At 40.7% G+C, this 26,783-nt stretch overlaps 1 protein-coding gene across 6 annotated transcripts in view; it reads right to left on the bottom strand.

The window, feature by feature from the left end:
• NRDE2 (NRDE-2, necessary for RNA interference, domain containing) overlaps nt 1-26,783 on the bottom strand; it is a 47,652-nt gene that overhangs the window by 18,054 nt on the left and 2,815 nt on the right. For 5 of the 6 annotated variants that reach the window (XR_009518303.1, XR_009518304.1, XR_009518305.1 and 2 more), the window contains exons 2-7: nt 15,034-15,142; nt 13,793-14,026; nt 10,305-10,454; nt 3,902-4,352; nt 2,728-3,133; nt 1,236-1,369 (exon numbers count right to left, since the gene is read on the bottom strand). Coding sequence is in view for 3 of the 6 variants with exons in the window: in XM_060004053.1 (XP_059860036.1) it covers nt 1,236-1,369; nt 2,728-3,133; nt 3,902-4,352; nt 10,305-10,454; nt 13,793-14,026; nt 15,034-15,142 (1,484 nt within the window). In the remaining 3 variants the exon portion in view is untranslated. Of the gene's footprint in view, nt 1-1,235; nt 1,370-2,727; nt 3,134-3,901; nt 4,353-6,004; nt 6,538-10,304; nt 10,455-13,792; nt 14,027-15,033; nt 15,143-26,783 lie in introns of those variants that run through there. The other variant, XM_060004056.1, reaches the window with a different exon arrangement.

The raw sequence follows: 26,783 nt of genomic DNA, 5'->3' as shown, positions 1-26,783 counted from the left end.
TGAAATCACAGATCTCTTATTCACTGGGTGCCCACCACCGTCAGCTCTGTGCCAACAAGCACTGGTCCCTACCGTGTGCTGGGAACACGTGTTAAGCTGAGGTGTGGTCATGCCCTCAAGAGTATTTAAAGCCTCAAGTGCGTGGGCCAGTCCTGGGTGATGCTTCTGTCCTGGGCAGCGCCCCCCAAGCCCATCAGCAACTGCTCCCACCCCAGAGGGTGTCAGCAGAGGGGTGGGGGTGAGGGAAATTCTGTTCCTGAGCCCCAGCACACACCCCAGGCTCCACAGAGAGGTTAAGAACCACTTCTGCGGCACAGCAGGTTCTTCAAACAGCAAAACGTGTCTTAAAGTAACTGTGCTATCTGGCTTATTATACTAATAATCAGTTATACCAATACTAACCAATATTCTTTAACCCAATTTTGTCTAGGAAAAAAAGGTTAAAAATAAGGATGATAAAAAGTCTTTACAGGCAGTTCATGAAAGCTCCACAAGATGGAGACCGTAGCCTGTCACCAAAGACCTTTGAAAGTTCACCATAAATTCAGATGTCCAATCCATCTCTCATCAGACCCTCTTTGCTGAGTAGAAAACTCAGTTTTCTTGAGTGGAAAAAGGGAAAAGAAGGTTGTCTTATTTGGATAGTTCTACAGTTAGTTTTTTTAATTGCTTCACATCACGAATATTGGCAATGTTCACTCATCTTCTAAATGACTAACCCCCCCAGCCCTACCCACCCCCAGTTAGGATCGGTGTTGACAAAGCACCAACATGTGCTTGCAACTCCACTTGCAACTCCAGCAAGATTTTAGGTGGTGGAAAGGTTAACCGGGGGAGAGACGCGAGACCCAGATTAGAGTGCACGCAAGCAGGAGAGAGGACCACAGTTTACAGGGCATGACAACTGCCTGCCTGGAGGGCGGGGGCAACTAGCACTTAAACACGGGCAGTTAAGTAAGGGAAAAAAAGGAACATAAGTGAACCTTTATATTTGGGGAGGCGGAGGGATCGTCTTTCCTCTCTCCATGTTTCACTACTTTCATTATGGAATTTTCCTTGCATTGCCAGAATATTTCTGAGGAACAGTCCTCAACAGGACTGATGTAAAGGAGGATATAAATATTCTAAAAATACGACCACCACCTCCCATTATCCACACACCCCCACGAAAGAGGGAGAGGGGGAGAGAGATAGAGATGGAGACGGGGTGGGGGGGACTCAAGCAGGACTCGCACCTGTCCTTTGGTAGGCAGGTCTTTCACACTGTCGGGTTTGAAGAAGGTGAAGTCAACCATGGCCTGGAACAGAGAGACGGCCTTCTCGGAGTGACCAGCCTGCCGCAGAAAGTGGCACTGCTGAAGAAAGAGGGCTGCAGGCAGGGAGAGCAAAGGGGGAGAACCCTGGTTAACACCCAAAAAGGGAGAGAACATAACTCCTACAGACATGCAGGTCAACACCCAGAACATCTTTTCCCTGAAATTTAGTGACTTAATATTTTCAAAGCTGTGAGACATACATGTCCTGATTTTAAAGGACTCAGATGGTACTGCAATGAAAGTACATTCTCATTTTTATGTGAAACTATCACAGAGTACTAATAGTAACAATAAAATAAGGCAAGAGGATGGTCTGAATATTGGTTATCAAATACTCAAAGCTCATTAATACGAGAAAAATTCTAGGAAAAGGATGGCGTCATAGATTTCTTATCAGAAAGCAAAGATCTGTACTCAACTGATCACTAGATGGCATTATTCACCAGCAATTTTCATGGTGTACTCAGTCCGCTGTAAACAAATCAGGGTTCCATGTTTGAAAATTTCAGTTCATTTAAACTGTGGTACAATTCCATCTACTAAATACCATTAAGCTATTTGAGCTCATCACAAAGGATATCAAACATGAGACTCTTTTAAGTCAGTGGAGTAAATGCTTATTATTTCTAGAGCAATATATTTCTATCTTTAGAAATTAGTAGCACTATTCGATAGCAGGGATTTGATCAAATAAACGCCTGCTACATGCCGGACCCTGAGCTAGACTCACCATATATTATCTCAGCTGACATGCGCAACAATCAGGTAAAGCAGGTATTGTACTATTGCTGCTGAGGGAGAAACTAGAGCTCAAACAGGTTAAGGAACCTATCCAAGGTCACACCAGAACCCATGAAGGGCAAACTCAGGATTCAAGTCAAGAGTGACACTCTCCAGCTCCTGTACAACATGCAGTCTCCCGTGCCTCATTACTGGACAAAATTTATATTCTAGTCTCCTTCAGGACCTGCCAAAAATGGTAACAGTATAATAATACCAAAAACCTATACCTATCAGTGATGTCAGCCAGTCAGGGCAACCCGCACACAGTAGTGCCTCAGACCCTATGATATAATGGGTCAGATGAGCAGTGCAGGCATCTCAACAGATAAGGCCACCAACAGCCAAAGCAGTTAAGAGACTTGACTACATTTACCTGATTAACAAGTAGAAAAGTTGGAACTTCTAGTCTGGTGATATTTTCCGAGCCCTACTGGCTCTAATGCCCCACCACCAAGAAGCTGGAGGGGGAGAACCTGTTATCAAAAGGAGTCATAATACCTTTTTTAAAAATCAGTTTTATCGATTTAGACATTCCTAAAATAAACCAAAAATAAATCTTCATTTTCAAGTTAGCCAAAAGAAAGTACAGCTCCTCCCACGTAAGAGGATCTGGTCATCATCTCCTTACCAAACATGGCCTCCTCAGTGCCAGGCAGCTCAGGGTGAGACAAGATGCTGCCGTCCTTAACAGCAGACAAAGTACTCAAGCATTTTCCATAAAGACTCTGAATTTTTGATATGGAAAAGGTGCTAAACTGGCTCTGGCAAAATAAAAGGTATTTCTGCCAAAGGGCTGTATTGTTGGGATGTAAAAATATCAGTTTCTGCCACTCTTTGACCAGAGTGGAGGGCTCCCAGAACTCGGTGCAGAGCTGCAGCTTGGCAAGTTTCAGATCCACGCTGCTCGGGTTGCTTTCCACGGCCCGTTCCAGAATGGCCAGCTTCTTCTCCAGAACCAGCTTCAGGGACCGCTTCCGCTTTTCCTGCTGTCCTTCCTCGATGGCATACAGGCCCGGACTCCTCATGACCTCGTCCTCAACAACAAAAACACCGATTTACAAATGCAAATGGAAGTGGGGGACCCTCAGGATTTCAAGGCTGCTTGTAGAGTGACTTATAAGCCCCAAACGGTTTCTCACCTCTCAAAATGAATTGTTATTCAGACATGTTTGATCTCGAGTTTAGTTCACCTAATTTACCTATCCACTCTCTGTCATTTTAAACTTAGATTTATGTATCAATAACTAGCATGCAATGTCTTGAAAACCTTTTCTGAAGAGCCAGTTTTACCAATAACACAGCCAAATGTAGGACAAATATGATAATTATATAAGTGGTTCAAAAAGATAAGTGGGACGAAGACAAATCCATGTGTTCCAGAAGGGGAGCACACAGCTCTAACTACGTCATTCCACGGGCAGCCCCTCTTTGCAGTTCTGTGCACTTCGCATGTGCTGTTTGTATTTCAGGAACGCCTCCCCCTGCCTGGTTAGCATCTACTGTTCTTTCACGATTCTGTTCAAGTTTCACCATCCCTTGGAAGCCATTTCTTACTCCCTAGTGGCAAGTCACCCCCTCATTCCATCCCCAAATTAGATGTTATAGCGTTTATTACCCCAGATTGCATTTATCCTCCCTCACGGGGCTTTGAGTAAACTCAAGGCGAGGGCTGAATTCTAGTTATCTTTAGAGGCCCGGCACCAGGGTTCCTCCTAGGAGCTCAAAAATCACTGCAGAGTAAATCAGTGCCCCAAATTATGACCGTCATTCTAAGGTAAGAGAACTGGGACAGCAATACTTACCTGAAAAGCAACAAATGCCATCCACAGCTGAATGTCCCGAGGATTCTCCCAAATCCTCCTGTTAAACTCCTCCACCTTGGCCTTGAGAAGCACGTTCTCTCTGTTGGGCTGTGAATCTGGCTGCTTGGATTCTTGCTCTGAAGGACCCCGGCCTTGTAACCACTGCGTGGTGGCTTCATCATAAATCCCCAGAGGGTTCAACCAGGTTGTAACAGGGGAAACCACATCCTCTGCACCCTTCACTGGGATAAATGAGATCGACTCTGATGAGGGAGGTTCAGTTTTACTGCTAATGGCAATTCCATCAATGTTCATTAATCCCACGCTCTTCTTTGTAAAGTAGCGCTCGACATGCTTGTGTGACCGCTTCTTTTCTGTGGAAGTCCCCTCCCAAGATATACACTGCTTCCTAGGGTTAATGCCAAGGCAGGAGTCTCCTTTCCTCTTGTATCTTATATTTGAAAAAGAAAACAAGTTACTGAGAGAACATATGCCCTGGATCCAAATGACTGAAGGCCCAGCAGACACACTCTTGTTCTGCAAGTTAACTGCATATATTCAAATTCACCTTCCCTTCAAACTGCTTCTATTTAGAGAAGCACAAGGATTAGCTGCTAACTTTTTCTGCCTGTTTGACTTATTCCTCTAACGTGACTCTTTGTTTATGTCTCATGAATTTAAGATCATGCCTGTCTTCCAGATCTTAGTAACTTACATTCTCCTGCAGCTTTGTACAGCACTGTCCCATACATTGTGTCATTTGAACACCCCAATCATGTGTGACAGGCAAGGCGGAAATCATCTCCTCTTTTACACCATTCCTAGATGAGGACGCTGAGACCTCAGGTGACACTATGTCATCTGTCTCCTAGACCAGTCCCTTTTTCTCAGTACTGCCCTGTGTCCCTGCTTAAGATAACAGAGAGGTCTAAGATTCTTTTTTTAATCCTGAAACAAAGTATGTCAAATAAAATTACATTTGGCTATTTTCTCCTCTACAGGAAAAGAGGCTGGGTTCTGAAATGCTTTTATGGATCATGTAGGCGTCCCCAGAGTTAAACACAAGACTACTGAATATGTGCACAAAAGCTAAGGAAAACTGTGCACACTTTTCTGTATGTATGTTATACAAACAACCCAATTAAAAAATGGGCAAAAGATCTGAACAGAAATGTCACAAAAGATATGAATGACCAATAAGCACAAAAAGTGGTCAACATCATTAGTCATCAAGGAAAAGCAATTAAAACAGTGAGATACAGCACAGGCCCACCAGACAGCTAAAATTAAAAGGACTGACAATACCAAATGCTAGCAAATGATCTGTGGAGTAACCGGGACTCTCATATGCTGTTGGTGGGAATGTAAACTGGTACAATCACTTTGGGAAAAGGTCTGGCAGTTTCTTAAAAAAACTAAACGCAGACCTTACCCTATGACCTAGCAATTCTATTCCTAGGTATTTACCCAAGAAAAAGGAAACCACAGGTCTACACAAAGAGCTGTGCACAAATGTTCTCAGCAGCTTTATTCGTAACAGCCAAACACTGGAAAAAGTCCAGGTGTCCATCAATAGAAGAATGGATAAACAAATTGTGGTATGGTACTCCCACCAGGAAAGAGGAACAAACTACCGATAAATGCCACAGCATGGATGAAACTCAAAAACATTATGCCGAGTGAAAGGAGCCAGACACAATGGAGCACGTACTATATGATTCCATTTATATGAAATTCTAGAAGAGACCATACTAATTGATGGTGGAAAAAAATTAGAATGGCAATCTTCTCTAGGGAGGTGGGGTGCGGACTGAGTGGAAAGGAGCCTGGGGAAACTTCTTGGGGTCATAGTAATGTCCTCTATTTTCATAGGTGTCTGGGTTACACAGGTATATGCATTTATCAAAACTCAGCAAATAAAGATGTGGATTATTACACTGTAAGTAAATTTTAAATCAAAAGAAAAAAATAAGCAAATCTTGAACTCTAGCCAATGATATGCACATTGAAGTATTTAGGGGGCAGTGTACTGATTTCTGCAATTTACTTTGAAACGCATCCAAAAATTAAGATGGGTGGGTAGACAGCCAAATGGACACGTACGTGACAAGGCAAGCACAGAAACATTAATGGTAGAACGTAGGGCATGGTTATATGAGTGCTCACTGTAAACTTCTTTCGACTTTGGCTGTATATTTTAATTTTTTCACAATAAAATGCTGTGGAGAGAAAAAAACAAGAGAGAGGTGCTGCCATCTTCTGTCAACTCCCAGAGAGCTTCTCTTCCACCTCCTCCTGGTCCAGCTCCATCACCTCCTTTCCTTCCTCACTGTCAGCAGAGACCTGAGAAGCTCTCTGCTTGCCTGTGCCTCCCTCACCGCTCCACTGTGGTGGATTCCACTTTAGGGGAATAGTTTCTCTCGCACACACAAGTTTTCTCTCAAACCCTTTCTCTTTATCCTCTCTCCCAGTTCCTCCTGGATTACCTCTGGATAATCTCTCTCCTTTCCATTTATGAGTCAAACAACTTTAGCAAAGGGATGATGAGATAAAATAGGCTAAAATAGCTCTATATAAGCCTTTCATCCCCTAAGAAACAAATTTTAAGTTAAAAACTAGTTTTGTTTTCCTTAATTACTATTTTCTTTTATTTTCACTAAAAATGAACAATATTTTAGATATTCAATCTCTTAAGAAATGTCTTCTGACTTTAAAACTGCATTTTGTAAAACTGATTTTAATAGCTTCCTTTTATAACAAATTTGATGAAAATGATAAAGGAGAAAAAAGAATGCTACTGGCCTACATTATTAAGTATCAACTTTCAGATAATGTGCATATGCATATATTCATATATATACATACACACATCCTTTTAAAAAATAGCTGATATATTATAGCTTCAGGCTTTCCTCCCTACTTTTAAGCATTTCCCCATACCATTAGTTTTAGAAAATACAATTCTTATTGGCTTCAAACTGGTTCATTGGAAGAGTGTGTCATAATTTATTTAACCATTTCCCTACTGTTGGATATTTAGGTTCTATACAATTTATCACAGAACCTTAATAATTGGACAGGACCTAGGATTAATGCAATAGTTCCCCAAATAAAGGCACTTTCCCTATAAAATCCTTATCAAATAATCAGCTAGTCTTCACTTGAATAATTCCAGAGGTAGGGACCCTCACTTTGTTTGGAGGTTCAGTGAATGATATCACATGTATCTAATTTAAATAAATTCAGATATAGGTACTTAGTCACCTCCCCAAAAAAAAGAGAGAGAGAGAGAAAGAAAGAAAGAGTGAAAGAAATGAAAAGAAAAGAAAGAGGGAAAGGGTTTGGGAAGAGAATATGTTTAAATCAAACACCCAGTTCTGCCCTGAATCCACTCAGTGGGTCTGAGCCCCAGAGTAAGCTGGACTGAACAACATGAATTTGCCTTTCCTTTGGCGAATTCAATTCACACATGCCTTCTGAGTGTCTGACTGCCTAGGTCCAAATTCCAACTCCACCATTTACTAGCTGGGTGACCATGATCAAGTTTTAAAAAACAAACAAACAAACAAACAAACTGTGCCTCAGTTTCCTTGTCTGTAAAACAGGGATAATAACAGTATCTTATGTCAGAGAATTGCTAGGATGATCAAAAAAGTTTATATATGTAAAGTCCTGGGACTTCCCTGGTGGCGCAGTGGTTAAGAATCTGCCTGCCAATGCAGGGGACATGGGTTCAATCCCTGGTCAGGGAATTAGATCCCACATGCTGCGGAGCAACTAAGCCTGTGTGCCACAACTACTGAGCCTGTGCTCTAGAGCCTGCGAGCTACAACTACTGAGCCCACGCACCACAGCTGCTGAAGCCCGCACGCCTAGAGCCCGAGCTCTGCAACAAGAGAAGCCACCGCAATGAGAAGCCTGTGCACCGCAACGAAGAGTAGCCCCCGCTCGCCACAACTAGAGAAAGCCCACATGCAGCACTGAAGACCCAACGCAGCCAAAAATAACTAAACAGAAAAAAAATTAAATTATATATGTAAAGTCCTTAGCCATACAGTAAGGACTAGATAAGTTTAAATTATTATTATTTCATACAACTTGGCTCCTAAACTTAAGCCAATTATTTCTTTGGTATATAGCCAAAGAAACGATAATCTCTTCCAAAAATGGAGAAAAAACTAGCTGAACTTCACTGACAGATAGTATACTAGTCCTATGGAATTTTCCAAAGGTAATTCTGACTTGTTATACACTCACTTTAGAAGATGACCCTTGCTTACCACAATGCTCCAAAACACACCACATCACTGCTGGGATGCTCACACTCTTAGATTACTTTCATGCTGAGCCAAACTTCCACTCACTGGTCCTGGTTCTGCTTCCCAAGTTACACAGGACATTGCCAACCCACCTTCCAAAACACAGTCCAACAAAGCCTACAAAACGATGACCATATCCCTGACAGGGGCCAAATACCCACAAGCCCTCACCTCATCCTCACACGATGGCCTTTAGCCAAGTGTCTGCTCACCTTCCTCTCAATGCTCTTGGTTTGTCAATATCCCTCTTAAAAAGTGTGAAAATTCAGTACCTGACACAGTATTCCCGCCATCCCCTGAGCAGCTCAGAGTGCCATGGGACCAACACCTCTCCTCAGACCTGGACACTAACAGTTGTACCGCTATTAATCTGGGCAAGACTTGCCTCACTTAAGTTTTAGTAATTTACTAGGAAATCATACCAATGCCCTAAGCCCTTTGTAGTAGTCTCTTTGCAGTTTAGATTAACAAAGTTGTCTTTAATTACTCTTCCTGAGCTCTGGGCCATTCATTAGCAGAGGCTCAAGAGCCACTCTCTGTTCATATTTTTTCCTTTTTTCAATCTATTACTAAATAAGAACTCTTTCTATTTGCACACCAATTTCTAATTTCATAGCAAATATTTTTGATATTTGAGTGTAAGGCACAGCAGGCATTACAATTCCCAATTTACAACTGAAGAAATGGAGGCTCAGAAAGGTTAAGAGACTTGCCTGGGATTACATTACTAGTCAACAGCAAAGTCAGAATGAGAACCAGAGTCTTCTGTTTCCCAGCCTAGAAAATGCCCTACCACCCAACCTGTCTCCTCTTTTTGTGGACAGTGGAAGAACATCTGAAGTCAGAGAAATACAGGTTTAAACCCCAACTCTCCTGCTTCCTGGTTGTATGACCTTGAGAAGGTACTTCATCTCTGAGATTCCTTTCCTCGTTGGTAAAATCAGAGTGCCCCCTCCTCACGGAGCAGCTGTGAGGGTCAGACAGGCTAGCATCAGTGAGAGAACACACACGGGATCATGCTACATACTTCATGCCAGGCCAGCATTCGCTGTGTATCCCCACATCTGCGGCATGAAAAACCGCACAGGACTTTAGGGAGCATTAAAATCATTCTAAAAATACACAAATACACTTTAAATATGATAGTCATTTACTCCCTGCCATGAGGTTTTAGTAGACAGTATGGAGATACAAATATGCACCAAAAAATAACTGATATAAACTCATCATAGAGGAAATTTTAGTTGGAGTTGCTTATGTGGTGAGTTACAGTGTCAACAATGAGTGACAACATGACTAAAATGTGGAGGTGCAGCAAAGTAATGGGAACTAAAATTTACTTTAAAAAGTAATTAGCCCATGAAGAATGATAATGATCTTCAAGGCCTCCTCTTGGCCGTATATTCCATGATCTCTACCTTCAGTTTTCATTACCTATAAGCTGTTTGGGAATAGAGACTGTGTATTATTGTTCTTACAAAGTAGTAAGTGTCTAAAGAGTTTATTGAGGATTCCAATAGTTTTGACTGACAGATTAGAGGAGAAAAGTTTAAACTCATTACTGAAGCAAATACCATCACCTATTTTTACGATTATCTGGTGACATCTGCATGCTGGAAGCAGTTTGAAAAGGTCATTACCATTTAATGTCATTTTATTAAAACGGCACGTGTGCGTTGCAGGGGGTGGACAAATAAAAGGCTTTTGTAACTTTTAAGAACGGCATATAGATTAGCCCAAATGGTTCACGGATAGTCACAATTATTTCAAGGTATTTTTCGGTTCATTCATTCTACAAATATTCATTGAACACCTACTATGCCAACACACTATGCCAAGCACCATGGCTAAATAAGATTAATCTGACCTGGGTCCTGATCTCAAGGTTTAAAATTTTATTTTAGAATGTGAGATTACTCACCTTCTATTGTATATGCTTACACAACTTAACAGTGGATAAAAGTCAACAGAGTCGATGGGGGGTGGGGGGAGGCAAAGAGACACAGACAGTGCTGAGAGAGCACAGAGGAGAAGGAAGTTCCCTCCCAGCAGGGAAAACCAGGGAGCGCTACCACGATGGATACCTTGCTACATCTCCTCGGTAAAGAGACTTATACTCCCAGTTTGCAGGATCCGGCTTCTTATCTGTTCTGAAGGTTTCTCCCGTCAGAGCCTGAATGTCCTCAAGCCAAACAAAGTGACGTCCAATATCAGCAGTGGCATTATTTTCTTGACTGTGGGACAAAGGAAGGTGAACAAGAAAAGGGAAGAGGCACTTAGAAATCTCCCAGTTACATATCTCACGTTTCAGAAATGTGAAAGTTACACACTTCAAACTCCATAGAGCATCAAGCACACCTAAGTACATAAAATGTGCACATGCCATAAAGATGGGAAGAGGACTCCTACTCTGGAGAAAGTTTTAAAATACAGAGCAAAAACTGTCAACACTAAGTGACCCTTTACCAAGAAATGAAGTCAACTTATCCCAGAAATACAAGTGAAGGATACAGGTGTTTTTTTTTTTTTTTTTTTTTTTATTTTTTTATTTTTTGCTGTACGTAGGCCTCTCACTGTTGTGGCCTCTCCTGTTTCGGAGCACAGGCTCCGGATGCGCAGGCTCAGCGGCCATGGCTCACGGGCCCAGCCGCTCTGCCGCATGTGGGATCTTCCCGGACTGGGGCACGAACCCGTGTCCCCTGCATCGGCAGGCGGACTCTCAACCACTGCGCCACCAGGGAAGCCCGATACAGGTGTTTTTTAAAAAAAAATTCATTTAAATGATTATAACTTGATTTTCAAGTATATTTATAAACAAGGTTTTTTCTAAAAAAAAAAAGAGAGAGAGAGAAAGATAAGGCTGCCCTAACTTTGCCTAACTTTCTTGAAAGTGCTCAGATAATTTATTCCAATTAAAAACTTAACAACAACGGCAACAAAGCCACAGTTCTGAATGCTTCAGTCTTGCGTGCTACTTATGTATGGTCTAAGTCTCGTTTTTATAGTCTGGGCTCTGTGTAGGGTGTTTTGCCTATACGTCCGGACCTCTATCTAAAGGGCAGAGAGTCCACTATAAGACAAGACCCTTATTTATCCCTTTGAACCAATTTGTGACTTGGCAGACTTTCAGATACAAAGGGAACCAGTTCCCTAGGAGTCAAAGAAGAGGGAGGTTTTTTTCTGGCATCTAACATCTTTCTTCCTCTAAAGAAAATCAGTTCATAATGCTGCTGACACAAGAAGGTGCCAAAGTAGTCGAAACAGCCATTAAGTGTTGTTCCATCTTTGCTTTTTGGCTCTGCCCAGATAGAAATAAAGATTCTAAAGGCTTCTAAATCATTCTTGGCTGGCAACACAAGGGAATGGTATTTCAGGGACACAAAGTAGCTACTCAATAAATATTTGTTGAATGATGCATCTCGGGTTAAAATACATGGTGATTTTTAACACATTCCCCTCCAGAACAACTGTGGAGGGTTTTCTGATGACAAAAACTGAAAGGGGCAGCAAAGGGAGAGAAAGAGATCGGTACACTCCAGAAAGAAATGGAAAGCCAGTGCGGAGAGGGGGCGGGAAGGGCCAGGCTGCCGACCACCCCTGGGGAACAACAAGCCCTCATTCCTCCCCTACTGGGTACTGCGGTCAGGAAGCAGGCTGTGGTCTAGGCTGTGTAAGAGGAAGGATGCGCCTCCCTCTGAAGGTGAAGAAGAGCTCATCCTAGGAGACAAAGGTCAGTTATAAGCTGTGACCTCTGGGGAAGCTGTCCCTTGATCACCCTGAAATAGAGTCCCATATGGTATGCAACCCACCCCTCCCTCCAGGCCACTTTCCTGACATCACGGAAAGACTCTCACAACTCAGTAATATCTTACTCCTTGTCTGTACAGAAACAAACGATTCTTCCAGGTCACCGCCCCAGGAACAGACTGCAGAAGTGAGTAGTGAGAAAGTAAAAGACAAAGACAAGAACAATCCACTCTGATCTTAATGGGGATATTCTACAAAATATCAACAGACTTAAAAATGCTGTCTGGATCATAAAACTATCAAGAGGCTGTAAAGATCACCTCTGATGTGGTTAAGCACAGGCTGAAAATAACTATCTTTCAAGTTCTTATGGTCGTTCCTGTACAGTTTCAGGAAATCCTTTAAAACTCATTTTCCTCAGCCATAAAAAAAAGACAGTTAAAGATGAGTCTTCAGAACACACAGCAATTAATGTATTTTGCTTTGAAGACATACCAAAAAAGCAACAATATCAATGGTATATTCATCCATTCATTCATGTAACAAAAACGTACTTCAGCATTTACTCCACATCAGGCCCAGTGCCAACCGCTGGGGGGACTCAAAGGCAAGCAAGGTGGGGTGGTTCCCGCCCACAGAAATTCAGCCAAGTTCGAAACCTTGCTGCTAGACTCCTTTATTCCTTCCTCCTCTAGGGTTACAGGGATAGCACCTGAGACACAGAGAAGGCTAAATAAATCTGGGTCCTCTGAGCCACAGAGGACTGCGGCATTCTCCAACACTGATCTGCTGACAAAAGGGTCCCGGAAGACTACGGTGTCTGCCTCTCTGGAGACTACGGGCCGGATTCCAGACTCACTCTGACCAGAGCTCTCACGGACATCAATGGGACTTCTAAGCACACCACAAGAGCAAATAATCCCTGAAGAGTCACAAAAGTCTTAACAGCACTAAATTTTTTCAAGTATGCCTTGGACAGGACTTAAATTTTCTCTCTTCTAGACCACATGAACAAAGAAAAGAAAAAAAGTTAAATGAGGAATAATAATTCAAGTAGTTTCACCACATAACCACCTGTCTCACGCATGGGAAAAGTGCCTCCCTATGTAAGAGGAAGTTAGATTAAGCAGAGAGGAAAAGCACCTGCTCTGGGGTCAACCTGTAGAACACCTGGAACACTATGCTCAGCGTAGACAGCAGAGCGAAACACGGGGAGAAAAAAGGCCCCCAAGGAAAGGAAATGCTGTGGTCATGAGCCATTCTATACCATTAACACAGTGGTTCTAAACAAATGTGAAATAAGGACAAAAGCAATGATTATTTTTAAGTGCTATATTAACCTTAACGTGTGTGTGTGTGTGTGTGTGTGTGTGTGTGTGTGTTATGCACACAGGGGTTCTGATGTGAGTGACTGAAAGGAAGACATATCAAGAAAGAGAACGAAGACATTTTTCTTACTCGTTACAAAAGCGTGTAAAGCTAAGTAGTGACCTGGTTCACATGCCCACTGTAAGGCACATCTGCCACCTTTCAGAAATCCTGTAGACTTTTTGTCTGAATCAGATTTGACACAATCATTACTGTGTCTAAATAATATTTCTCAAATAAAATCATGGTCCTATTTTTCTTTTAAATGAAAGTTTTCTTTTCTTATGTTGACCTAATGATAGAGCTCTTTTTGGTTTTTTCCCACTTTACTGAGGTATTTATTGACTCCATTTTGAGTGGCTAAACAGTCATTCAGATGTCTAACTTGTGGCAACGATCAAGGGAGAAAAAAATCAAGATTTGAAAAATCATAGGTATCTGAGAATAGAAAACCTACTTCGGTTTCTCTGATTCCTTTTTACTGCTTCTGATGCTTCTGGAAGATATGTCTTTTTCAGAATCAGTATATGACTCAGATCCACTGCTACTTGACTGCCCACGTTTTCTCTTGGTTTTCTTGTGGTGCTGATGCTTCCTTTTCTTCTTTTTCTCTTTCTTCTTTTTTCTGCTTGTTTGTTTGGGCTTTTTGTTAGTGTCACTTTCATCTGAAGGCTCTGAATTCAGAGGACTCCTGTTGGGAAAAGCAACATTAGAATTATTTTCAAAAGAGAATTAGGGAAATAATATGTAAGTAAGTATGCAAATAAACAAATATGCAACAGGAAATTCTATAAATGCCCACACCGACTTACTATGTGCCCATACATTATACAGTACCTTCCTGGATTGCAACTCACCTTAAAGATTTAAGAGTTGGACCTAAAATAACATCAGCCAAAGAAATTCTAATCTTTCTAAGATTTCTAAGCTTGTAAACCTATATTTTCATAGCTATATATTTTTAAATTAATCTACCAGTTATTTTATCAAATACAGTTTTTTTAATGCTATAAAAGGTTTATTTTCAGTCTTACATATTATGCCAGCATATCCTTAATGCCAAAAAAAAAAAAAAAGGTTTAACTCTGGTCCTTGTTTTTTAAAGTTATAACAAGATCTTCCTCATTACTCCCTCTCATGCATTAATTATTCTCAATTTCTAAAAGCTTCCTACACTTTTAGAGTACATCATATTAATGAGACCGTTTGGCCTATATTTGTGAGAGAGCTCATTTCTCAATCCAGTGATCTATAACAAAATTCTTTCAAAGCTGGGTACAGATGCGTGCCATTTTGCTTTCCCCAAAGTTTTCATGAGGTTTTATCCTATCGTTCTATTTTTGCATGCAACTTCTATCTTTATGCAACTAAAGAAATATCTGAATTACAATATTCTAAAGGTTACTAATGAGGTTAATAAAGTTACTTAAGAGTCACAATGATGCCATTTCCCTTGTGGCCTAATTACTGGCAGTAACTGTGTCAGGTACTTGCCACTCCAATGGAAAGGGAAAAAAAAAGGATAATCTGTTAAGAGTGAGATAAGGGAAAATAGTCAAAGATTACCTCATTACATCAGGTAAAAGGAAGAGTTTTACTTAACTCTTTTATCACAGGGTTTTCTATGGAGCATCATTCAAACTAAGCTATAGATGGTACACTGACAAAGACTAAACATCCACCTATCAAAAAAACTACCTGGTCAGTAGCGACTCTTCAGAAACAAAGGCTGTGACCTCTTCAGTTTGTTGGCTCAGAGATGTTATGGTTTCAACACAAAAGCTTGGGTTGCTCAGCCAGTCTAATTCTGCACATGGGCAAAAAGGAGAAAAGATCAATGAAATTAGCTCAACAGGATTTCTAAAGCAGGAAATCCATCTTACCAGCTGACATCTTAATTCACAGCCAACGTCAGCCAGACATTTTGAACAGTCCACAGAAGCTGAAGGGAATCCATGAAATTGTTATTTCATAGGGCATGGGGCTTTAACACACTCTAAAATATTTAAAACTGAAATCCTCTTGTGATATCAGGCTGTAGCTTAAGCAAAAGCCATGTAATAAGCATGGCCTAAAATACAACAAGGCTTTACGTATTCCATCCACACTCTAATGAGCATGAACGCTTCCAAAGCATTAGGTTTTAATGACCCCAAATTTGATTTAAACAATTCTGAAAAGTTAAAAAAAAATCAAATCATGCATAGAAACCCACCAGGCTTAACATTATTCCAGAAGATTCAGATATTTTTCTTTAAAAAAAAATTCCAATGTTCTTAGTATAGTAACTTAACATAAGCTTTTCCTTATAACAGTACTGTGTGAAAATAAAAACAGAAGGTGTCAACTTTTTAAATTAATGCTAAAATTATATAAGATGTTAATAATGATTATCTCTGGACAGTGAGGTTAAATGTCCAAAATTTTTCTTCTTTCTGCTTATCCATTAATTTCTAACTCTTCTATGATGAACTATTTCTAAATTACTTATTTTCTAACTTTTAGGAGTCTTGGCTGTGAAGGAAAGAAAAAGAATGGTGGCAGCAAGGGGGCCCACGGTGGTGTGTGTATTTTGTCCTGCTTTGTTTTAGGATGGGAGGCCACAGCATAATCACATGCTCAGGAGAAAGGACCCACAAAATGGTTGAAGTTAGAAGAGAGAAGGGTTAATTACATTTTTTAACAGTTGTACTGGGATATAGATTATATACAAGGTTCACCCATTTAAAGTGGACAAGTCAGTGGTTTTTAGTATATTTAGAATTGTGCAACTGCCACTGTAAGATAATTTTAGAACATTTTCATCATCCCCAAAAGAAACCCCACACCTATTAGCAGCAACTCCCCATCACCCACCTCCTGCCCTCCGACTCCCACAACCAGCCCTAGGCAACCACGAATCTACTTTCTCTCTCCGTAGATCTGCCTATTTTGGACATTTACTATAAACAAGATCATACAAGGTATGGTCTTTTGTAACTGGCTTCTTTTGCTTGGCATAATGTTTTCAAGGTTCATCCATGCTGTATCATGTATCAGTACTCCATTCGTTTTTATTGCTGAATAATAATTCCATTTTATGGCTATACCACATTTTATCCTTTAACAGTTGAGGGACACTTGGGTTGCTTCCACTTTTGGCTATTATAAATAATGTTGCTATGAACATCCAGGTACATTATATATGGACATATGTTTTCAGTTATCTTGGGCAGATATCTAGGAGCAGAATTGCTGGGTCATATGGTAACTCATGTTCAGCATTTTGAGGAACTGTCAGATTGTTTTCCTAACTGCTGCACCATTTTATACTCCCATTAACAAGGTATGAGGATTCCAATTTCTCCACATCACTGCCAGCTTGTTACTCTCTGTCTTTTAGATTACAGTCATCCTACTGGGTATGCTATTTTCTCACTGTGGTTATGATTTCCATTTCCCAGGTGACTAACGATGTTGAGAATCTTTTCATGTGTTTGTTTGTTGGTCCTTCATATTTCAATAGAAATAGTTATTCAAATCTTTTCCCCATTTTTTAACTGGGTTGTCTTTTTATTATTGAGTTGTAAGAGTTCTTTATATATTCTGTATTCTAGTCCCTGGTGGTAACTGCATCTTAGTGAAGAGGGGATATCGGAATGTATGCTCCATGAGTACCTTATTTTATTCACTGCTGTATCCCTAGCACTGAGAGCAATGCCTGGCATACATCAGTAGGAGTTTAATAAATATTTGTGGAAAAGAGGGGATGAAGGAAGGAAGGAAAGTTCCTAAAGAGAAAAGGTACATTGAAAAGCAGAGGAAAAAGGGAAAGAAGAGAGAGAATGTAGCTTATGAAGGGCTTTACTGTAGGTCAAGCAACAGGTTAAGCACTTAATTTACATCTTTTAATCCTCACAACAACCCTCTATAGGAGGTACTACAATCTTCATTGTACAGAAGAGGAAACTAAGGCTCAAAGGGATCAAGTAATTTTTAAGGTCATACTTAATAAGAGTTAAAAGAATTCTTCATGCAGTCTTTCTTCTATTGTCTCCTTTCTCCTTCTGTGGGGTTCCCTTCCCTTGGGCCTAATTCCTGGCAAGAGGTATGTGAAAATAGTTCCTGTTGCTCACTGAGGTCACAATTATTTTCACAATAATTGGATTCTATCATGAGCAAAGGAAAAGTGGGAAAAAATGGAACAAACAATATGCAAGGAGAGATGCTCTCAAAGAAGTCCATTATATTTTTACATAAATATCTGGATAGTGAGGAGAGCTTGGAGGAAATGTAAAGAAATAGATACGTTAAAACAACAAAGTGTGTAGCTCTCCAAAGTCCTTCAGAAGGTACAAAAAAAGCTTTTAAAGGATGCATTTAAGGCTTTGCCATATGGGACCACTGTGGGGAGAGAAAAAAAGTAGTTTATAAAGAACTAAAACTCTTGGGTTTTGAACTCAGATCATCACTGACCCTCTGAGTGACCTTCATCTCAATCAAATGACCTTTTATAGGAACAAAAGGTATTTTTACCTGATAAGAAGTTGCTGCTGCTTTTTGGGGGGTGGGAGGAGGGAGGCTATCATATTAGCAGTAACCATGTGTGGAATATTAAAGTAATAATCATTGGGTGTTAGGCCTAGAAAAATTTGGGAGATCACCTAGTCCACAGATTTTCAAACTTTCTTAGCCAAGGAACTCACTGTTCAAGCACAATCTTTCAGAGAAGTTCAAAATGCAGAACAGAAAAAGCAGGATGCCCTTGTTGGGGGCTCACAGGGAGGGAGCAGGTCCACAAAGGCTCACTGGAGCACAGCCTGGATACCCTTCCCTCATTTACAGATCAATAGCCAGAGGCTCAAAGAAGTTAAGTCACACACACATCTGAACCTGGATCTGGGATCCTCCATCCAGCCCTCTCTAACCATGCCATGGTGCTAACTCTTCACCGCCTCAGCTAAGGAGTTGCTTTTCCTAAGTCTCCCCGCAATCGGTACAGGGGACTACGACAGCAATTTTCACATTGTAATCTCATTATCTGCATGTCAAGTCTTCCCATCATATTCTAAGCCAAAGGCCAACAACTCAAATCCTTACAGGGACCAGATGAGTAATGATTACTATGACACTATCGAGAGTGACAACCGAAAAAAAGAAAACGACAAAAATATTCTTCCAGCCAAATATATCAACTGGTTTACAACTCGTGCATCCAAGTTTCCAGCTTGCCTCCACTCCCACTCCCTTCTTCCCAAACCAAAAGAAACATGAGGGCAGGAGCCATGACAATTCACTCCTGTATTCCCAACTCCTAGCACAGTGCCTTGGTACAAAGTAACTGGAGTCAATAAATATTTGTTGAATAAGTAAAGTGAATGAGGATCTGAATCATATCTCTGCATCCCTGTACCCCCAGCACCTAATTTACAGAACTGAAAAAATCTGATTGTTAAAAGCATGCCATTGGGGCTTCCCTGGTGGCACAGTGGTTGAGAGTCTGCCTGCCGATGCAGGGGACACGGGTTCGAGCCCTGGTCCGGGAAGATCCCACATGCCGCGGAGCGGCTGGGCCCGTGAGCCATGGCTGCTGGGCCTAAGCATCCGGAGCCTGTGCTCCACAACAGGAGAGGCCACAACAGTGAGAGGCCTGCATACCGCAAAAAAAAAAAAAAAAAAAAAAAAAGCGTGCCATTATCTAGGTATAAAGTACTACTTTATAATTTTTCCAGTCTTCATTGTAAATTCAGATTTAATCATTAAAGAATGGAATATCTACTATGTGTCCAGGCACAGTTCCAGGCTTTGGAGGCACAGTGGTGAACAAGTCCCTGCTCACGCGGTGCTTATACTTAATCATAACATTAACTGTTCATGTAATACATTTGCATTCTTAAATTTTAATTACACAGAATCCTGGAAAGTTATCTGAGATCAAAAGATGCTTTATTAATCAGACTGCAAAGTCCTTTTCTATATTTACTTACATCTTCAAATAATTTACAAATACCAATTATGTATTTAGATAACTGTGCTAATACCAAGCAGGACGTAACACGTTACAGAGAAGACTAGCAGGATACCACATGTCTAGGGTTTAAGATAGAGAAGATGACTAGCTAACAAATCTTTTGTCCCGGCAGGTTAGTAAGTAAATCACAGGTTGAAACTTACCTGGAAATTAGCACCCTGCTATACACATACACACATCTAAGAAGGGAAGAAGAGTGGAAGTATCAGGCAGAAAAACCACTTTAGAACTACTGCCTAACAAAACCAGGCAGGCATCTACAAAAACCACATCATGTGTAATTTTACAGAAAAAAATATAATGTATCATCACTGAATACTTCAAGCTGAAATGCTTTTTGCGATTATATAAGTTTATTATATAATTCTATTTCTCCATCACTAGTGAAAATGCTTTAATTCAATTCCACTATAGATGGAGGGAAGAAGGAATTGTCATGAATAGATTTAAATTTTAAAAACAAATTTTGGGGGGCTTCCCTGGTGGTGCAGTGGTTGGGAGTCCACCTGCCAATGCAGGGGACATGGGTTCATGCCCTGGTCTGGGAGGATCCTGCATGCCGCGGAGCGGCTGGGCCCGTGAGACATGGCCGCTGAGCCTGCACGTCCGGAGCCTGTGCTCTGCAACGGGAGAGGCCACAGCAGTGAGAGGCCCGCGTACCGCAAAAAAAAAAACAAAGAAACAAATTTTGGGGACTTCCCTGGTGGTAGAGTGGTTAAGAATCCACCTGCCAATGCAGGGAACACGGGTTTGATCCCTGGTCCAGGAAGATCCCACATGCCGCGGAGCAACAAAGTCTGCGCCACAGCTGCTGAACCTGCACTCTAGAGCTCATGAGCCACAACTACTGAGCCCGCGTGCCACAACTACTGAAGCCTGTGCACCTAGAGCTCATGCTCCGCAACAAGAGAAGCCACTGCAATGAGAAGCCCGTGCACCGCAACGAAGAGTAGCCCCCACTCACCACAACTAGAGAAAGCCCGCGCACAGCAACGAAGACCCAACACAGCCAAAAATAAATAATTTTTTTTAAAAATTAAAAAGTTAAAAAAATAAAAACAAATTTTGAACCACAGGTGGATAAAATACCCTTGTTCTACACCCATTCCCCATTGTATTAGGCTTTCCCCTGCTTTTCCAAAGTTCACTGTATGGCACTTTCCTCTTATGAAAGACCTTCAACTAGTACCTATTTTCACTAGCCAAAATCCGAAGAGGATTTTCGCTTTTACCAAAAAAAAAAAAAAAAAAAAAAAAAGGCGAAAAGCAAAAGTAGCCTTCAGTGTTTGTGTTGCAGCGAGCCTTCAGAGAGGCAGTGAGCACCCCAAGCAGCAACAGTGGCCTCACGAAGCTCCCTCCCCAGGAGGGAGCTCAGCATCAAGCCGCCATAGCTTTGAACTATGTCTGTGAGTATCTGTGCTTTATCCTGATTTACTCTGTGCATCCGTTAGCAAGATGTGTCCTGAAGTAACTGTTTCTTCACTGTACATCATTTCAGCTTAGGACAGGTTTCATCAGAACGCTGCTCTACCTTCAGATAGTGGGGGAAACCTGTATAACAAAATAGCACTGATTATGAGTTTACGTAAACTCAGAGGCAAGCACCATCCCTTCAGTGATAATTCAAAAGACATTTCTAGGGCTCTACAGCATACATATTAGGGAAGGGGGTTATTCCTTTAAAAAGAATGAGCCAAGCTCTTTGTTTTGATGGAAACACTTGATTCCTGACAGAATCTGAGAGCACAAGCATTTGTACAAACAGCACTGGCAAACATGACTAAACTGCATTTAAGACAGTGAGTACAGAGAATCTAAGCAAAGTCAGCCTTTCCACAGAGTTAAGCTACAATTTGAAGAGACCCAGGGATCCCAAGGGTAATGTTTAAACAACCAAACCCCAAAGTACAATATCACAGTGTGGTTTATAATACAATTTCCGGTGTCAGAAGGACCTGCGTTCAAACACTGGCTTTAAAGTTCATTAGTTGTGCAACTCGGAACAAAAAGCCTAATCTCTCCAAGTTTTCTCCTTTCATCCAGCACCTTTTCCCTGAGAGCCAGGCATGGACAAACCCAGGACAGCCCTCAGGGAGCGGACACACTGGCAGTCATTTACATGCAATTAGACAAGGCCAAGATAAAGAAAAGTTACAGGGTATAATGAGAGCACACAGCTGGGTTCCGTAGTCCATACTAGGTATGGATCAGAGAAAGCTGCCTGGGAGAACAGCTCAATAAGACCTAAAGGAAGAGAAAAAAAGTAGGCAAATATGCTCCTAGGAAGCATCTAGGCAGGGGAAATGGCTTATACAAAGGCCTGAGAGTGAGAAAGCATGACTCTCTGGGCAACAGGAGGGAGCTGCTATGGCTGGACCACTGGGAGTGAGGGGGTGGGGCGGGGGGGAGCAAAATGAAGCCAGAGAGGTTCAGGGGCCTAAGAAACCCTATCAGAGTTTGTGTTTACCCTAGGAGCAATGGGGAAATGCTTGAGTTTGTGGCAAGGGTGACAAAATCAGGCCTAGGGTTCAAAAGATCAGCAGCAAAGAGCATACACGTTTTGAAGCTAGATTGCTTGAGCTCAAATCCTGCTTCTGTGCCTGTTTCCTCCTCCCTAAAAATGCTGACAATAATACCGACTTCACAGGGTTGTTATGAGGATTCAGTGACTTAATATGTATTTGTAAAGCATTTAGACCAGTGAATGGCACATAGTGGTCTTTTTTAATTTATTTTTTATTGAAGTATAGTTGATTTACAATGTTGTGCCCATCTCTGCTGTACAGCAAAGTGACTCAGTTATACACATACATTCTTTTTCATATTCTTTTCCATTATGGTTTTTCCCAGGATATTGAATATAGTTCCCTGGGCTATACAGTAGGACCTTGTTGTTTATCCATTTTATATACAATAGTTTGTATCTACTAACCCCAAACTCCCAGTCCCTCCCCCACCCCCCTCCCCTGGCAACCACAAGTCTGTTCTCTATGACTGTCTTTCTGTTTTGTAGGTCGGTTCATCTGTGCCATATTTTAGATTCTACATATAAGTGATAGCATATGGTATTTCTCTTCCTTTTTCTGACTTACTTCATTTAGTACAATGATCTCTAGGTACATCCATGTTGTTGCAAATGGTATTATTTCATTCTTTTTTATGGCTGAGTAATATTCCATTGTATATATGTGCCACATCTTCTTTATCCATTCATCTGTTGATGGACATTTAGGTTGTTTCCATGTCTTGGCTACTGTGAATAGTGCTGCGATGAACACAGGGTTGCATGTATCTTTTTGAATTATAGTTTTGTCCAGATATATGCCCAGGAGTGACATTGCTGGGTCATATGATAGTTCTATTTTTAGTTTTCTGAGGAACCTCCATACTGTTTTCCACAGTGGCTACACCAACTTACCTTCTCACCAACTTACATTCCCACCAACAGTATAAGAGGGTTCCCTTTTCTCCACACCCTCTCCAGCATTTGTTATTTGTACAGTTTTTAATGATGGCCATTCTGACCAGTGTGAGGTGGTACCTCATTGTAGCTCTGATTTGCATTTCTCTAATGATTAGCAATGTTGAGCATCTTTCCATGTGTCTATCAGCCATCTGTATGTCTTCTTTGTAGAAATGTCTATTTAGGTCTTCTGCCCAGTTTTCAATTGGGTTGTTTGGTTTTTTGCTGTTGAGTTGTATGAGCTGTTGGTGTATTTTGGAAATTAAGCCCTTGTTGGTCGCATCATTTGCAAATATTTTCTCCCATTCTGTGGGTTGTCTTTTCATTTTGTTTATGGTTTCCTTTGCTGTTCAAAAGCTTGTAAGTTTGATTAGGTCCCGTTTGTTTAGTTTTGTTTTTATTTCTATTGTCTTGGGAGACTGACCTAAGAAAACACTGGTACGATTTATCTCAGAGACACACAGTGTTTTTAAATAAGTAGTTTTAAAATTCTGGCTGTGGTGTGGAGAGTGGTTCAGGGAGTGACTATTTAGAAGGCCGTTGTAATAATCCAGGGGATGACTGTGGTGAAAATTATGCAGTGGCAGTGAGAACAGAGGGAAACTAACGAATTTAAGAGTTATTTGGAAGGACTGGATGAAGAACTCAATGGGGGGAACAGGAAGTTGAGGTATGTGTCTAAGTTTTGGCCTGGGAGAATGGCGGTGCCATTTTCTGACATGTGGACACAGGAAGAAGAGCAGGTTTCAGGTAAAAAGACAATGTGTGCAGTTTCTTCCCCCAATATAAATAATAACCTGCTTCATATGCCTCATATCTTCCAGCCCAACTCTGTCTGAATATTCAACCCCCAAGCAACAATGTTTTAGAGTAGACAAGCCTAATAAATCTGATGGTGTAGAAAGAAAAGCTCGAGAATTGGAGGGATCACACACTGAGGTCTTTCTGCTGCTCCTAACACAAGGGAGGCGCTGGATACCTGTTTGTTGACAGAATGAATGTTACTGAATTTAGCCTCCCCAAAACACTTACTGAGCGTGATGCCTGCTTAAATCCTGGCCTAACTCTTAACAGTACCGAGAGAGCGGCGAACAGAGCCTCTCTCACTTGCTTTGGTATTGCTCGTCTTTCCTGTCCAGGAGTTTTTTGTTTCTGTTTTTGTTTTTGTTTTTAATTGAAACTCTGCACACACAGTACTAACACCATCTTACATTTTTATCACATTTTATAGTGTAAGGCCAAAAGTACAGTGCTTCTATTTTTAACAGCAAAAGACCAGAAACAGTCAAAATGTCCTTAATAGGGACTGACAGAATAAAGTATGTGACATCCACACTATGGAGCTCTGTGGACCAGTCAAAAGAAGTGAGGAAGACTTCTATACTCCACTGTAGAGTGATGTCTGGGATTTTAGGTAAAATGCAGAATAATATGCATTTAAGAAACAGAAGTGTGGGCTTCCCTGGTGGCGCAGTGGTTGAGAGTCCGCCTGCCGATGCAGGGGACACGGGTTCGTGCCCCTGTCTGGGAGGATCCCACATGCCGCGGAGCGGCTGGGCCCGTGAGCCATGGCCGCTGAGCCTGTGCGTCCGGAGCCTGTGCTCCGCAACGGGAGAGGCCACAACAGTGAGAGGCCCGCGTACCGCAAAAAAAAGAAAAAAAAAAGAAACCGAAGTGGAGGGGGGAGGAGAGATAAATTTGGGACTTGGAATTAACAGATATACATTACTATATATAAAACAGAGAAACGATGAGGACCTATTGTATAGCACAGGGCACTATATTCAATATCATGTAATAACCTACAATGGAAAAGAATCGGAAAAAGTATATATATATATATATATATGTATGTATAACTGAATCAATTTGCTGCATATCTGAAACACTGTAAATTAACTATACTTTAATAAAAAAACAAAATATTTAAAAAAAGAAACAGAACGGAAATGTAGTTGCTCATGTTAAGGAGGAAAGAAATGGAAGGATATCATTGATTACTAAAAATTCTAAACTGTAGGGGAAAGTTGGAGAATTGAGATGGAGGTTTATTCTCCGAAAATAACTGGGTTACACGTATTTTCAACTTTAGAACCATGTAAATGTTTCACAACATTACAAAATGGGACCAAATCAAAAAGAAGAAAAACACAATCCCCCAAAGTTAAAAACAAATATACCTAATTGTATATCAAACTGGTAATGAAATCACACAGAGAATTATTTCAAATGAATTTAAAACACAGTAATTTGACAGCACATGGGTTGTGGGATACAGCGTAAGGACAAATAGAACCATAAAGAAATAGTGAACTATTTAGTATTAGTCATACTACTATTGTTATTTTGGACCTATATATAATTGGACTAATGACACTAAGAACTAATATTTTCAGCATAAGAGGAAATGAATATAAATAGTAAATCAAAGAAATCAATTAAAAATCTCATAATCTTAAACTTGGATTAGAAATATCAGTATGAAGTCATGATGTATTTTTCTCTTTCTGGTTCTGGCCATTGAAAATGTTTAGAAGTAATGACAACCCAGTGCCATGAGTACTCCCAATATCCAATTTGTGGTTTTAACATACCCATACCATTTTCCACTAAAAGAAACCAGGGTTCCTTTGAGAAATGGTCAATTCCAGGCCATAATAAAACATGTAAGCGATGAGCTCTGAGCAGGATTTAGGGCAGAAAACAAGGAAGTGATTAAAGACAACGGGTTTATGCTAAAAAGACACAGGCCCAACTTGATCAAGGCCCCATCAGCCAAAAATGGGACAATTTGAGCATTAGAAAATAGTATTCGCAATGGACTGAAATATAAGTATGTTAAAAATTCATGAGTTCATAATTAAAGGGGGTGGGGGGAGAAACACCTCACTTGTCACCTCTAAAAGTTGCCAAGACCCAAACTTGTTATTCTGTAAACTAACAAAAGGAACAAACCAAGTATTCATCCTGTCCTTCCTGCCTGAACTGTATTTCAGGGTATCCCAACAGTTTTGAAAAAAAGTTCTTTATAGGATAACTGATACTAATAAATATAGGAGGAATGCTAAAAACGGAAAATACCCATTTTGTAACCCCAATGAAATGGTGGATCTAAGCAATAATCATAAATGGCTGCAAAAATCATTAGGTGAAAGACTGATGGGCAGCTTCATAATGGATGAATCAGGCCATCCAGGAATCCACTGATCAATCTTACCACTAAAAGGGAGAAAACTGGACAGCTCATCTTCCTGATTTGGCTCAACAGCAAGTGTAGAGCACACCCAATGAGGTATTTTCAAGTAAAAAAATTGTACCTGAATCTAATTAACTCTCTACATCTAACTACCAGTTTACAGGAAATGCTAGGGTAGAGAAGCATGTTAAATGACACCACAAGGATTTGGTGGGAAATGTCTATAGGACAAATGATGCAGTTTCCTCAACAAATCACAAGGGAAAATAGAAGGGAGGGAGAAATTGTTTTATATTTTTTAAAAAGACCTAAGAGACATATCCAAAATGCAGTGTTGGATTTCTTTGGATACTGATTTGAAGAAACCAACTGTAAAAGGCCATTTTTGAAACAACTCTGGAAATTTGAACATTAACTGACAATTAGATGATATTAAAGAATTATAGTTACTTTCATTATGGCTAATAATGTTGTGTTTAAATTTTTTAAAATACAGTACTTTATAAAAAGCTCTTAACATTGTCTAACACCATACACAAAAATAAACCCAAAGTGGATTAAAGACCTAAAACGTAAGACCGGATGCTGTAAAACTCTTAGAGGAAAACACAGGCAGAACACTCTCTGATATACACTGCAGCAATATCTTTTTGGATCCACCTCTTAGAGTAATGAAAATAAAAACAAAAATAAACAAATGGGACCTCATTAAACTTAAAAGCTTTTGCACAGCAAAGGGAACCATAAACAAAACGAAAAGACAACCCACAGAATAGGAG

Source organism: Delphinus delphis, chromosome 2 (genome assembly GCF_949987515.2).
Source record: "Delphinus delphis chromosome 2, mDelDel1.2, whole genome shotgun sequence".
NCBI lineage: Eukaryota > Metazoa > Chordata > Mammalia > Artiodactyla > Delphinidae > Delphinus > Delphinus delphis.
This window is presented reverse-complemented; position numbering and strand designations above follow the sequence as displayed.